Source organism: Pan troglodytes, chromosome 1 (assembly GCF_028858775.2).
Source record: "Pan troglodytes isolate AG18354 chromosome 1, NHGRI_mPanTro3-v2.0_pri, whole genome shotgun sequence".
NCBI lineage: Eukaryota > Metazoa > Chordata > Mammalia > Primates > Hominidae > Pan > Pan troglodytes.
This window is the reverse complement of record NC_072398.2, coordinates 93,057,057-93,072,005: the sequence shown is the minus strand read 5'-3', so window position 1 is coordinate 93,072,005 and position 14,949 is coordinate 93,057,057. Positions and strand designations below refer to the sequence as shown.

The following is a 14,949-nucleotide window of genomic DNA, read 5'->3' as shown; positions in this document are numbered from 1 at the left end:
ATGGCGAAACCCTATCTCTACTAAAAATGCCAAAAATTAGCTGGGTGTGGTGGCAGGCGCCTGTAATCCCAGCTACTCTGGAGGCTGAGGCACAAGAATTGCTTGAACCTGGGAGGTGGAGGTTGCAGGGAGCCAAGATCGCGCCACTGTACTCTAGCCTGGGCAACACAGCGAGACTCTGTCTCAAAAATAATAATAATAGGGGCTGGGCGCGGTGGCTCATGACTGTAATCCCAGCATTTTGGGAGGTGGAGGCGGGTGGATCACCTGAGGTCAGGAGTCTGAGACCAGCCTGGCCAACATGGCAAAACTCCATCTCTACTAAAAATAGAAAAATTAGCTAGGCATGGTGGTGCAGGCCTGTAATCCAGCTACTCGGGAGGCTGAGAAGCAGGAGAATCACTTGAACCTGGGAGGCGAAAGTTGCAGTGAGATCACCTGGGCGACGGAATGAGACTCCATCTCAAAATAATAATAATAGTAATAATAATAAATGAAAAATTTTTAAATTAAAAAATTAAAAATTTTAAATTAAAATTAAACAAATTAGATGCCCAGGAGGATACAGGAGAGCATTTGCCACCAGGCGGACTCCCTGTACCCACCCGGCCACAGGGGGCGATGTTCCTGGGAGACAGGAAATGCCCAGGGGCTGGGAGACCCTCTGCTCTTCTGCTCCCTTCCTGTGTGCTGCCTGGTGATGGGGAACTCTGAGGGCTGGTGAGCAGGGCTGCTGAGGAGTGGGTCTAAGGAGTCCCTGCAGGGCTGGGCCAGCTCCTCCACCTCCCCTTTGTCTTCCCCTCCCACTTGTTATTTTTAGCTACAGTGTCTGTCCCTCTTGCTTCTCCCCCAGATTGGGAGAGGAAACGGAGGCCTCTCCCTCCGGGCCTAGCATGTTGCCCCCAGCAACCGGGCCCAAACAGGCCTGTGGCCGGCCCTGGCTTCCATATCTGGCATCAGAGTTGGGCTGAGCAGGGTGACTCAGAGGGTGGGTCAGCGCCTGGCCCGGTGCCCACCCAGCCCCTTTGCTGTGCTGGTGCCTTTCTTCCCCAAACAGCCCCAAGGGCCCGGGCCTGCTGCAGCTGGGGAGCCAGACTTCCTTGTCCCACCAGGCACAGCTCTGCAGACCCCTGCCTTGGGTCACATTTGCAAGTGCCAACTCTCATTTCTACCTTATTCTTTTCCTCTCTGTTCCCCTCCCCACCCCCTCTCTTCCCTCTTTCTGAGATCAGATTTGCCAGTGATGGGAAGAGTTAGAAACAGGATGCCCAGCCCTTCTCGCCTCAAGAGGCCACTGGGATGCAGCCACTCCTGTGCTTGGGGAACCTGGAGGATGCAAGGGAAAGGACTGGCACTCTGCTGGCACAGCACCTGGCCTGGGGCAGGACACAGGCTAAGCCAGGGTCTCCCCTGTGAGCACTAGAGGATTTCCCGACCCCTGCCCGGGTATTGTGTGCCTGAGCATGAGTCACCTGAGGGGCCCAGGTTCCCACCCTTCCCAGCTCCTCTGGCCTGCCCCACCCTGTCCTCCCTGCCAACCCAGCACGGGGACGGCACTCAGCGTGTGCTCAGCTTTCCCGATGCCAACCCCCAGTGGAGTGGGCTGCACCACCACCCTGGGACCGAATGCCTGGCTAGGGTCTACTTTGGTCCCTGCTAGGTCTGAGGACCCCTCCTAGGAAGGAAATGGCACTTGGGGGCGGGGGCAGGGAGGAGGGAGGAGAGACACTGGGCTCTACTGTACCCCTAGTCATCTCTTGGGGTGTGCGTGTGGCTCCCTGGCCACAGAGCTCCCGAGGTCTGAGTCATGAGCCCATGGGTGATAGTGGCTTCTTCCCCGCAGATGGGAGCTCCCCGTGCCTAAGAAAACCACAAAGGTTCTTCCTCACTTCCCTCTCTGCTCGTGGTTTTTCTCATCTGCAGGGTGTGTCTTAGTCCTTTAATCTCCTCTCTTTGCAGTGCTAGTCAAAACCTCCACTAGGGAAAGACAAATAACCCCCTTACTGGTTTTTTTTTTTTTTTTTTGAGATGGAGTCTCGCTCTGTCACCCATGCTGTAGTGCAGTGGCACAATCTCGGCTCACTGCAACCTCCGCCTCCCGAGTTCAAGTGATCCTCCTACCTCAGCCTCCTCAGTAGCTGGGACTACAGGTGCACACCACCGTACCCAGCTAAATTTTTTTTTTTTTTTTTTTGAGATAGAGTCTCACTCTGTCACCCAGGCTGGAGTACAGTGGTACAATCTCAACTCACTACAATCTCCGCCTCCCAGGCTCAAGCAATTCTCGTGTCTCAGCCTCCCAAGTTGCTGGGACTACGGACGTGCACCACCATGCCCGACTAATTTTTGTATTTTTGATAGAGTCAGAGTTTCACCATGTTGGCAGGCTGGTCTCGAACTCCTGGCCTCAAGTGATCCACCTGCCTTGGCCTCCCAAATTGCTGGGATTACAGGTGTGAGCCACCGCACTCAGCCAGCCCCCTTACTTTCCTTGGAGACCATAAACTGTGGCTTGTGCCAAAGTGGTACAGCATGGATTTCCAGCTCCCCTATCTACTTGCTGCAGGACCCTAGATATAGCTTTCTGTGCCTATTTCCTCAATTGCATAGGAATAGCACCTATCGCATAGGGTAGCTGTGAAGATGATGTGAGTTAACATAATATTTAGAGCAGTGCTTGGTACCTAATAAGCTCTATATAAGTGTTTGCTATTATATTATTATTATCACTGCCACCACCACTTGCAAGCAGCAGAAGGTGAAGAGGTTAGACTGAAGAAAAAACTTCTGTGCTCATCAGCCCATAAGCTCGCAGAGCACAGGGATCATGCATCTATGTTTTCCTCAGTCAGTGTCTGCCAGGCACTGGCAAGGAAAGGCTGTTACCAGGGGGAACTCCAGGAATTCCTCCTGGCACCTAAGGAGGCTGGGGAGACAGGACTAGGGAAGAGGTGCCCTTGAGACACCTTCTGAAATCATCCCATCGCCTTCCAGCTTCTTTCAGCTCAGGCTGGCTGGTCAGGGGAATGCTTTGTGCCATAGTGTCTGCCCTCTTCCTCCTCCTGGCTTCTCCATTCTCTCTGGAACTTGTGGCTTAGGAAAGCAGTGAGGTGGAGGAGGAGGAACCCTAGATCAGCAGCTAGAATTGACTGGAATGCTGCTGCTGGCTTTCGGTAATTGACACTGGGCCATTCACCTTCCTCCTATGCACCTCAGTTTCCTCATCTATAAAAGGGAGAGGGTTGAGCTGAATCAACTCTAAGCTCCTTCTAGTTCTCTAAATTCTGAGAGCCTCCTAGTACAGCCAGCAGCAGCCGTTAGCCTTCAGGGTAGAGAGGCCTCTTCTGGGAAGCCCCAGCCAGCCTGGGAGTCAGCCCAAGGAGCTCGGAATCTAAGTTGCCCCAGTTGCTTCACTTTACCAGTGGTTTTTCTTCATTTTCCCTCCTCCCCCTGCAGCTGCTTCAGCTTCGGAAAAGTTCTGAAGTCATGGAAAGTTGGGGCTGTGCTCCCAGCCAGGGGCTAGGCCGGATGGCAGCCAAAACCTGAGCTGGGTTTTGACTTTATTTTTAGCTTTTCTGACTGAGACAGAGGAGGGAATACATTCTCCGGTTCTGGAAGGGGCTCTTTTTTGCAGGAGACAGACACTTACATTAAACAACTTGTTCTGAGGTGTGGCCAGAGGGCTGGACTGAGCAAGCGTGCAGGCTGGGGGAGCTTCCTCTGGCTTCTCATGTCCTTCCCCTGCCCCTCTGAGTGTCACTCTATCCTCCTCCCTGCCTGGTGGGGGGAGGTGGGGGTGACTCCTTTTTTGGACTCTCCTAAGCAGAACACTGCCTGGGTCTCGTCCTCCAGAGCTTCTGCAAATCTAGCCTTCCCTATCCCTCTTCACAGTGAATTGCTGGGCCTCTTGGAGTTTAGGGCTTTTGTGGTAGAAGAAAAATGTTGGCAGGGCTGCTTTTCTCCTTTCCAGGATAGATTTTTCCTTCTGCCCACGCTTGGTTTTCCTTTTTTCCATCTGCTGTGGTGGGCTCATGCTTAAGCACTGATGAGTTACAGATGGCAGCTGGAACCAGGTCCTCTGGATCTTTCCCTCCGCTCCCTGGGTCTGCTGCTTTCTCTCACCCTATATTTGTGAAGCAATTGTAACATCTAGAAAGTTCTTGGGTTCTCTGGAGGTTTTTAAGAAAATAGGACCTTTCTATTTCTCCAGTCCACTAGCAAAAATAATCAGGGGCCCAGAAAAGGTGAGGGAGGTGGCAGAGACAGCACTGTTCGACTGGTTATAGCTAAAGCTTTACCCACTTTGAGGAGCAGGGAGGCTTAAAGCTGGGGCCCAGATGGACCTGGAGGCCTGGGATCCACATCTGGAACCAGATGCTGAGGCTGTGGTAGATGGGTAGGGCTCAGCCTTCTCCCAGGGCACGGATGAGGCAGGAGGGAGGGAGGCAGGGACCCCTCTGTTCAGTGCAGATCAGGGCACCCAGACTGGGTCCTGAGAAAGGAAAGGGTCAATATTGTGCCTGATCGTCCTTGTCTGAGGTCCCGCTCAGCTCTAACCAGACTTTCCTTCCCCACAGTCCCACATGTGTAAAAGGGACTAGGAGAGGTGACCAGTACCTTTGGGGCTCAGATCGAGAAGTGCTAGGGACATGTGGGCCATGAGCTTAGTTGTCAGGCTCCTCAGAGGGAGGGAAGCTTGGCCAAAGGGAAGTGAGTAGAGTCCAGGGAGAAGGCTAAGGCCCTGTGTGGGAAGGGGCAGGAGACAAAGGTACCCCTGTCTCTTTGGGAAAGAATGGGAGGAGAGAGAGGGAAAAGCATTCATATCACGGGGTAGAGCTCTGCCCTTGGCCCCAGGCACGTTCCTGAGCCCTGAGTCATGGGAAGGGTGGAGAAGCAGGAAGGGGGTTTTCAAGGACCTTGGGGAGGTGGGAGCCCAGCCCCAGAGGCAAGCGGATGCAAACCAAACTAATGCAAGGATGCCCTCTCCTGGTAGTTGCAGGCATAGCAGCGCCAGCCCCCATGGCTGACCTCCTGGGAGCCTGGCACTGTCTAGGCACACAGACTCCTTCTCTTAAATCTACTCTCCCCTCTCTTCTTTAGCAATACCAAGAAGGAGGGTGACCTGATAGCTGCTCAGGCTCGGCTGAAGGACCTGGAGGCTCTGCTGAACTCCAAGGAGGCCGCACTGAGCACTGCTCTCAGTGAGAAGCGCACGCTGGAGGGCGAGCTGCATGATCTGCGGGGCCAGGTGGCCAAGGTGAGGCCACCCTGCAGGGCCCACCCATGGCCCCACTTAACACATGTACACTCACTCTTCTACCTAGGCCCTCCCCGATGTGGTGCCTGGTCTGACCTGTCACCTGATTTCAGAGCCATTCACCTGTCCTAGAGTCATTTTACCCACTGAGGTCACATCTTATCCTAATTTGGCCGCCAATGGGATCTACCACAGTGAATTTAAAATAATCCAGGAGGCCGGGCATGGTGGTTCACGCCTGTAATCCCAGCACTTTAGGAGGCCGAGGTGGGCGGATCACGAGGTCAGGAGATCGAGATCATCCTGACTAACATGGTGAAACCCCGTCTCTACTAAAAATACAAAAAATTAGCCGGGCATGGTGGCGGGCGCCTGTAGTCCCAGCTACTCGGGAGGCTGAGGCAGGAGAATGGCGTGAGCCTGCGAGGCAGAGCTTGCAGTGAGCTGAGATCATGCCACTGCACTCCAGCCTGGGCAACAGAGTGAGACTCCGTCTCAAAAAAAAAAAATAATAATAATAATAAAAATAATCCAGGCCATGTGTGGTGGCTCACGCCTGTAATCCCAGCATTTTGGGAGGCCAAGGAGGCAGGATTGCTTGAGTCCAGGAGTTTGAGACCAGCCTGGGCAACACAGACCCCATCTCTAGAAAATAAAAATTTAAAGAAATTAGCTGGGCATGGTGGTGTGCACCTATAGTCCCAGCTACCTGGGAGGCTGAGGCAGGAGGATGGCTTGAACCTGAGAGGTCGAGGATACAGTGAGCTGTGATTGCACCACTGCACTCCAGCCTGGGTGACAGAGGGAAACCCTGTCTCTACATAAATAAATACATAAAATAAAATAATCCACAAGCCATTTCTACTTAACTTTGCAATGAACTGTACCTGGCCCTAGATCCCTCCCAGTTTGGCCCTCCGGTATACAAGGGCCTCCTGTAGGCCCTTGTGATTTCTCTGGGGAAAAGGAGGACTGGAGTTGATCATCTATTGAGGCCATCAGAAGCGGATGGCTAATTACATATGGGACATGTGTTAATAATGCTTTGTGTATATAGAGTGGCCTTTACTTTCAAAACACTCTTCTCCAATTTATCATGTTAAAAGCTAGGAATTGGGCTGGGTGCAGTGGCTCACGCCTATAATCCCAGCACTTTGGGAGGCCAAGGCGGGTGGATCATTTGAGGTCAGGAGTTTGAGACCGGTCTGACCAACATGGTTAAACTCCGTCTCTACTAAAAATACAAAATTAGCCAGGCGTGGTGGCGCACACCTGTAGTCCCAACTACTTGTGAGGCTGAGGCAGGAAAATCATTTGAACCCAGGATCAGAGGTTGTGGTGAACTGAGATTGCACCATTGCACTCCAGCCTGGGCAACAAGAGCAAAACTCTGTCTCAAAAAAAATAAAAAATAGCCAGACACGGTGGCTCATGCCTGTAATCCTAGCACTTTGAGAGGCAGAGGTGGGCAGATCACCTGAGGTTAGGAGTTCGAGACTAGCCTGGCCAACATGGTGAAACCCCATCTCTACTAAAAATACAAAAATTAGCTAGGCGTGGTGGCGGGCACCTGTAATCCCAGCTACTTGGGAGGCTGAGGCAGGAGAATCACTTGAACCCGGGAGGTGGAGGTTGCAGTGAGCCAAGATCGGGTCACAGCACTCCAGCCTAGGCAACAGAGCGAGACTCCATCTCAAAAAAACATAAATAAATAAAAATAAAAATAAATAATAAATAAAAGCTAAGAATCAAAGAAGCAGTTTATTCCTAATTTCACAGTCTCATCTGTTCATAGTGGGGCCAGGATTAGAGTCAGTGGCCAAGCTTCCATCCTGGGTTCTTTCCCTTCCCAGGCCCTACCATCATAGTATACCAGGGAAAGACCTGGAGAAGCCAGCAGGTTGACCACCAAACCAAGGCTGGGCCACCTTCCTCCTGGGTCTGGTCTCCAGCCTCCCAGTTGTACCCTTCCCCCAGCCCTTCCTGGATGCACTGATCAGCCTGTGCTTCCTTGCCCTGTTTTTCTTTATAAATAGAGACATGTTCTCCTCTCTCTCTCTCTTTTTTTTTTTTTTTTTTTGAGATGGAGTCTTACTCTGTCACCCAGGCTGGAGTGCAATGGCACGATCTCAGCTCACTGCAACCTCCGTCTCCCAGGTTCAAGCAATTCTCCTGCCTCAGCCTCCCGAGTAGCTGGGATTACAGGTGCCCACCACCATGCCTAGCTACTTTTTGGATTTTTAGTAGAGACAGGGTTTCACCATGTTGGTCAGGCTGGTCTTGAACTCCTGACCTTAGATGTTCTGCCCGCCTCGGCCTCCCAAAGTGCTGGGATTACAGGCGTGAGCCACCACGCCTGGCAAGACGTGTTCTCTCTATGTTGTTGAGGCTGGTCTTGAACTCCTGGCCGCAAGAGATCTTCCTGCCTCAGCCTCCCAATGTGCTGGGATTATAGGCATGAGCCACCACACTTAGCCCAGCCTGTGCTTTCTTAAATGAAAATCTAAGCATACGGCTGGGTGTGGTGGCTCACGCCTGTAATCCCAGCATTTTGGGAGGCCAAGGTGGGCAGATCACGAGGTCAGGAGATCGAGACCATCCTGGCCAATATGGTGAAACCCTGTCTCTACTAAAAATACAAAAATTAGCTGGGTGTGGTGGCCCATGTCTGTAGTCCCAGCTACTCGGGAGACTGAGGCAGGAGAATGGCATGAACCTGGGAGGCAGAGCTTGCAGTGAGCCGAGATCGCGCCACTGCTCTCCAGCCTAGGTGACAGAGCGAGACTCCATCTCAAAAATAAATAAATAAATAAATAAATAAAAGAAAATCTAAGCATGGTGCTCCCCTGCTCAAACATCCTCAGGTTCTTTTCATGGCAGATAAGGGCATCTCTTCATGAGCCAGCCCCTGCCTACTGACCCAGCCACCTCTCCCATCCCTTCCCACCCCGTACTTCAGGCTTCAGCAGTACTGATCTTTCCAAAGACCCCAGAACACACATGCCTTCATACCTCTGTGCCTGCACATGCTTGTTTCTGCCCTTGAAATCATGACAGTAGCTCTCTGTAGGCCCCGCTAGCCTGTCCCTTGGGTCTTAGCCTCTTGGAGGCCTTCCCAGAGCCCCCAAAAGTACCCCAGGCATACTTTGGTTCCTTCTCTCATGTCCCCTCAGTACTTTGCACATACCTCCTTTATAGCAGTTGCTATGTTGTGCCAGAGAAGGGAGTCCTATGGCTGGGGGGCATATATCTTTTCTTTTTGAGACAGAGTCTAGCTGTGTCACCCAGGCTGGAGTGCAGTAGTGCGATCTCGGCTCACTGCAACCTCCACCTCCTGGATTCAAGCGATTCTTGTGCCTCAGCCTCCTGAGTAGCTGGGACTACAGGCGTGTGCCACCATCATGCCTGGCTACTTTTTTGTATTAGATATATCTTTTCTCTCTTAGCACAGTACCTACCAAGAGTGAGTGAGTAGATGTCCTGACCCCTGCAGGCATCCAAGGCCCTCCTTCCCTGGACCTGTTTCCACATGTGTGAAGGGGTGCACAGGCAGCAGCCCACCTCTCAGCTTCCTTCCAGTTCTTGTGTTCTGTGACCCCTTTTCCTCATCTCTGCCTGCTTCCTCACAGCTTGAGGCAGCCCTAGGTGAGGCCAAGAAGCAACTTCAGGATGAGATGCTGCGGCGGGTGGATGCTGAGAACAGGCTGCAGACCATGAAGGAGGAACTGGACTTCCAGAAGAACATCTACAGTGAGGTGGGGACTGTGCTTTGCAAGCCAGAGGGCTGGGGCTGGGTGATGACAGACTTGGGCTGGGCTAGGGGGGACCAGCTGTGTGCAGAGCTCGCCTTCCTGAGTCCCTTGCCCTAGTGGACAGGGAGTTGGGGGTGGCCAGCACTCAGCTCCCAGGTTAAAGTGGGGCTGGTAGTGGCTCATGGAGTAGGGCTGGGCAGGGAGCCCCGCCCCTGGGTCTTGGCCTCCCAGGAGCTAATTCTGATTTTGGTTTCTGTGTCCTTCCTCCAACCCTTCCAGGAGCTGCGTGAGACCAAGCGCCGTCATGAGACCCGACTGGTGGAGATTGACAATGGGAAGCAGCGTGAGTTTGAGAGCCGGCTAGCGGATGCGCTGCAGGAACTGCGGGCCCAGCATGAGGACCAGGTGGAGCAGTATAAGAAGGAGCTGGAGAAGACTTATTCTGCCAAGGTGCTTGCTCTCGATTGGTTCCCTCACTGCCTCTGCCCTTGGCAGCCCTACCCTTACCCATGCTGGGCTATGCCTTCTGGGGATCAGGCAGATGGTGGCAGGGAGCTCAGGGTGGCCCAGGACCTGGGGCTGTAGCAGTGATGCCCAACTCAGGCCTGTGCCTCCACCCCTCCCAGTCACCACAGTCCTAACCCTTTGTCCTCCCCTCCAGCTGGACAATGCCAGGCAGTCTGCTGAGAGGAACAGCAACCTGGTGGGGGCCGCCCACGAGGAGCTGCAGCAGTCGCGCATCCGCATCGACAGCCTCTCTGCCCAGCTCAGCCAGCTCCAGAAGCAGGTGATACCCCACCTCACCCCTCTCTCCAGGGGCCTAGAGTCTGGGCAGGATGCAGGCTGGAAGCCCAGGGTTGGGGGTGGGAGGTTCCTGAGGAGGAGAGGGATGAAAAGTGTCCCCAGAACCACAGAGAAGGGTCGCAGGATGTGGAGTCAGATGGCCTGTGTGCTGTTTCTGTACACTCTTACCTCACCTTCACTTCTCAGGGCTTTGGTTTTCCCATTCGAAAATGGAGGCTGTTCTTAATCTCCCTAACTCAGAGTTGCCATAGGACTCTGCAATGTGAGGTGTTAAAAGCATCAGTATTTTTCTAGTTGGCTGTGCCATTTGTGACAGGAGAAAAAGTCTAGCCTCAGAACGAGAGGTTTCAGTTAGACAAGGGGAAGGACTTCCCAGTTGCCAGCCAAGACTATGTTTAGAGCTTGTGATGTTCAGAGCTGGCTCTGATGAGGGCTCTGGGGAAGCTCTGATTGCAGATCCTGGAGAGAGTAGCCAGGTGTCTCCTACACCAACCCACGTCCCTCCTTCCCCATACTTAGGGCCCTTGGGAGCTCACCAAACCCTCCCACCCCCCTGCAGCTGGCAGCCAAGGAGGCGAAGCTTCGAGACCTGGAGGACTCACTGGCCCGTGAGCGGGACACCAGCCGGCGGCTGCTGGCGGAAAAGGAGCGGGAGATGGCCGAGATGCGGGCAAGGATGCAGCAGCAGCTGGACGAGTACCAGGAGCTTCTGGACATCAAGCTGGCCCTGGACATGGAGATCCACGCCTACCGCAAGCTCTTGGAGGGCGAGGAGGAGAGGTGGGCTGGGGAGACGTTGGGGAGGTGCTGGCAGTGTCCTCTGGCCGACAACTGGCCTTGACTAGACCCCCACTTGGTCTCCCTCTCCCCAGGCTACGCCTGTCCCCCAGCCCTACCTCGCAGCGCAGCCGTGGCCGTGCTTCCTCTCACTCATCCCAGACACAGGGTGGGGGCAGCGTCACCAAAAAGCGCAAACTGGAGTCCACCGAGAGCCGCAGCAGCTTCTCACAGCACGCGCGCACTAGCGGGCGCGTGGCCGTGGAGGAGGTGGACGAGGAGGGCAAGTTTGTCCGGCTGCGCAACAAGTCCAATGAGGTAGGCTCCTGCTCAGGGTCTAAGGGGATACAGCTGCATCAGGGAGAGAGTGGCAAGACAGAAGGATGGCATGTGGAGAGAGGAACATCCTTGCCCTCAGAGGGTGGACCAGGGTGAGCCTGTATATCTCCTCCACACTCTAGTTCCAGGCCTGGCTCCTGGACTCTTTGGCTGTGAGACCTTGAGCAGGTTATTTAACCTCTCAGAGCATCAGTTTCCTCATCTGTAAAATGGGGATGAATACTGATCCCTAAGTCTTTGAGTTGTCAGGAAGATGAAAGATAAGGTATCCGTGTGCCTGGTGCTGCGTATGTGTCCACAGATCATGGCTATTATCCCCGGGGGAAGGGCAGTGACAGGGGTGTGTGTAGATGGAAGGAGAGGCCTCAATTGCAGGCGGGCAGAGGGTTGGGCCTTTGAGCAAGATACACCCAAGAGCCTGGGTGAGCCTCTCTGACCTTCCTCTTCCCTATCTTCCCGGCAGGACCAGTCCATGGGCAATTGGCAGATCAAGCGCCAGAATGGAGATGATCCCTTGCTGACTTACCGGTTCCCACCAAAGTTCACCCTGAAGGCTGGGCAGGTGGTGACGGTGAGTGGCAGGGCGCTTGGGACTCTGGGGAGGCCTTGGGTGGCGATGGGAGCACTGGGGTAAGTGTCCTTTTCTCCTCTCCAGATCTGGGCTGCAGGAGCTGGGGCCACCCACAGCCCCCCTACCGACCTGGTGTGGAAGGCACAGAACACCTGGGGCTGCGGGAACAGCCTGCGTACGGCTCTCATCAACTCCACTGGGGAAGTAAGTAGGCCTGGGCCTGGCTGCTTGCTGGACGAGGCTCCCCCTGATGGCCAATATCGGAGCCAGCTGCCCCCAACCCAAGTTTGCCAGTTCAGGGCCCCTTTCTAGAGCTCTCTGTTGCAGGCTCCAGACTTCTCCACCCAGTAGGCAAACCAAAAGATGCTTCCTCAACAGCACAAGGGGTGGAAGTTAGACAGTGAGGATTGTTAAAGGCAGAGCCATACTCCTACCCGGAGAGCTTGACAGTGTCCCTCTGGGGTGGAAATGAGTTCCTTAGCTCCATCACCACAGAGGACAGAGTAAGCAGCAGGCCGGACAAAGGGCAGGCCACAAGAAAAGTTGCAGGTGGTCACTGGGGTAGACATGCTGTACAACCCTTCCCTGGCCCTGACCCTTGGACCTGGTTCCATGTCCCCACCAGGAGGTGGCCATGCGCAAGCTGGTGCGCTCAGTGACTGTGGTTGAGGACGACGAGGATGAGGATGGAGATGACCTGCTCCATCACCACCACGTGAGTGGTAGCCGCCGCTGAGGCCGAGCCTGCACTGGGGCCACCCAGCCAGGCCTGGGGGCAGCCTCTCCCCAGCCTCCCCATGCCAAAAATCTTTTCATTAAAGAATGTTTTGGAACTTTACTCGCTGGCCTGGCCTTTCTTCTCTCTCCTCCCTATACCTTGAACAGGGAACCCAGGTGTCTGGGTGCCCTACTCTGGTAAGGAAGGGAGTGGGAACTTTCTGATGCCATGGAATATTCCTGTGGGAGCAGTGGACAAGGGTCTGGATTTGTCTTCTGGGAAAGGGAGGGGAGGACAGACGTGGGGCATGCCTGCCCTGCCTCTCTCCCCCATTCTTGTTGCATGCATATCCTCTCATTTCCCTCATTTTTCCTGCAAGAATGTTCTCTCTCATTCCTGACCGCCCCTCCACTCCAATTAATAGTGCATGCCTGCTGCCCTACAAGCTTGCTCCCGTTCTCTCTTCTTTTCCTCTTAAGCTCAGAGTAGCTAGAACAGAGTCAGAGTCACCGCTCTGGTTCTCTGTCCCCAAGTCTTCCTGAGCCTTCTCCCCTTTTATGTCTTCCCTCTCCTCCTCCGGGCCCCTGGCCTCCCAAACCCCCATTGCCCGCTGGCTCCTTAGGCACAGAACCACACCTTCCTGCCTGGCGGCTGGGAGCCTGCAGGAGCCTGGAGCCTGGAGCCTGGTTGGGCCTGAGTGGTCAGTCCCAGACTCGCCGTCCCGCCTGAGCCTTGTCTCCCTTCCCAGGGCTCCCACTGCAGCAGCTCGGGGGACCCCGCTGAGTACAACCTGCGCTCGCGCACCGTGCTGTGCGGGACCTGCGGGCAGCCTGCCGACAAGGCATCTGCCAGCGGCTCAGGAGCCCAGGTGGGCGGACCCATCTCCTCTGGCTCTTCTGCCTCCAGTGTCACGGTCACTCGCAGCTACCGCAGTGTGGGGGGCAGTGGGGGTGGCAGCTTCGGGGACAATCTGGTCACCCGCTCCTACCTCCTGGGCAACTCCAGCCCCCGAACCCAGGTGAGTTGTCTCTGCTTTGTCTCCAAATCCTGCAGGCGGGTCCCTGGTCATCGAGGGGTAGGACGAGGTGGCCTTGCAGGGGGGAGAGCCTGCCTTCTCTTCCGCAGCCCGGGGGAGTGGGAGCCTCCTCCCCACAGCCTGAGTCCTAGACAGCCCACCTCTGCATCCTGCCTCTCTTGTCTGAGCCCCAGACTGGAGGGCAGGGGCAGGGCTGGAGTGTGAGGGATGGGGGAGATGCTACCTCCCTTCTAGGGGCCAGGGGAGGGAGGGTCTGGGTCCAGGCCCTGCTGCTCACACCTCTCTCCTCTGTTTTCTCTCTTAGAGCCCCCAGAACTGCAACATCATGTAATCTGGGACCTGCCAGGCAGGGGTGGGGGTGGAGGCTTCCTGCGTCCTCCTCACCTCATGCCCACCCCCTGCCCTGCACCTCATGGGAGGGGGCTTGAAGCCAAAGAAAAATAACGCTTTGGTTTTTTTCTTCTGTATTTTTTTTTTCTAAGAGAAGTTATTTTCTACAGTGGTTTTATACTGAAGGAAAAACACAAGCAAAAAAAAAAAAAAAAAAGCATCTATCTCATCTATCTCAATCCTAATTTCTCCTCCCTTCCTTTTCCCTGCTTCCAGGAAACTCCACATCTGCCTTAAAACCAAAGAGGGCTTCCTCTAGAAGCCAAGGGAAAGGGGTGCTTTTATAGAGGCTAGCTTCTGCTTTTCTGCCCTGGCTGCTGCCCCCACCCCGGGGACCCTGTGACATGGTGCCTGAGAGGCAGGCATAGAGGCTTCTCTGCCAGCCTCCTCTGGACGGCAGGCTCACTGCCAGGCCAGCCTCCGAGAGGGAGGGAGAGAGAGAGAGAGAGGACAACTTGAGCCGGGCCCCTGGGCTTGGCCTGCTGTGATTCCACTACACCTGGCTGAGGTTCCTCTGCCTGCCCCGCCCCCAGTCCCCACCCCTGCCCCCAGCCCCGGGGTGAGTCCATTCTCCCAGGTACCAGCTGCGCTTGCTTTTCTGTATTTTATTTAGACAAGAGATGGGAATGAGGTGGGAGGTGGAAGAAGGGAGAAGAAAGGTGAGTTTGAGCTGCCTTCCCTAGCTTTAGACCCTGGGTGGGCTCTGTGCAGTCACTGGAGGTTGAAGCCAAGTGGGGTGCTGGGAGGAGGGAGAGGGAGGTCACTGGAAAGGGGAGAGCCTGCTGGCACCCACCGTGGAGGAGGAAGGCAAGAGGGGGTGGAGGGGTGTGGCAGTGGTTTTGGCAAACACTAAAGAGCCCTTGCCTCCCCATTTCCCATCTGCACCCCTTCTCTCCTCCCCAAATCAATACACTAGTTGTTTCTACCCCTGGCTGCTATGGTGTCTTTGTTGGTGGACGTCACTGTGTGTACTGAGGTGCAGACTCGTGGGCATGCGCGCGCGTACACACACACACACACACACACGCACACAGAGCGCCGCACAGTCACTGCATCCTCCTGCTCATTGCTGCCCAGCCCTGCCCTGCTCCAGGGGAAACAATTAGAGATCAGAGCACTTTGGGTGCACATCTGGGCACTCGGTGGTGGCTGAGGGGGAAGGCTTTGATATAACCATCACCACCCACTGTACGGCTCTCTCCCAATGGAAGTCCTTCAGAGAAGCAGCGCCTGAAGGAGGGCATTTGCTAACTAACTTCCCTCGTCCACCAGCACTTACTGAGTGCTTTCTCTGTGCTGGGCCCT

At 54.8% G+C, this 14,949-nt stretch overlaps 1 protein-coding gene across 6 annotated transcripts in view; it reads left to right on the top strand.

Annotated features, from left to right (window-relative positions):
- LMNA (lamin A/C) overlaps positions 1 to 14,569 on the top strand; it is a 57,184-nt gene extending 42,615 nt beyond the window's left edge. For 2 of the 6 annotated variants that reach the window (XM_063785594.1, XM_063785564.1), the window contains exons 3-13: positions 5,101 to 5,257; positions 8,887 to 9,012; positions 9,289 to 9,459; positions 9,671 to 9,796; positions 10,373 to 10,593; positions 10,686 to 10,908; positions 11,393 to 11,500; positions 11,585 to 11,704; positions 12,126 to 12,215; positions 12,967 to 13,236; positions 13,559 to 14,569. In XM_063785594.1, the coding sequence (XP_063641664.1) occupies positions 5,101 to 5,257; positions 8,887 to 9,012; positions 9,289 to 9,459; positions 9,671 to 9,796; positions 10,373 to 10,593; positions 10,686 to 10,908; positions 11,393 to 11,500; positions 11,585 to 11,704; positions 12,126 to 12,215; positions 12,967 to 13,236; positions 13,559 to 13,585 (1,639 nt within the window). In that variant the 3' untranslated portion in view covers positions 13,586 to 14,569. 6 annotated transcript variants of the gene reach the window in all.
- The last annotated feature ends 380 nt before the right edge of the window (positions 14,570 to 14,949 follow it).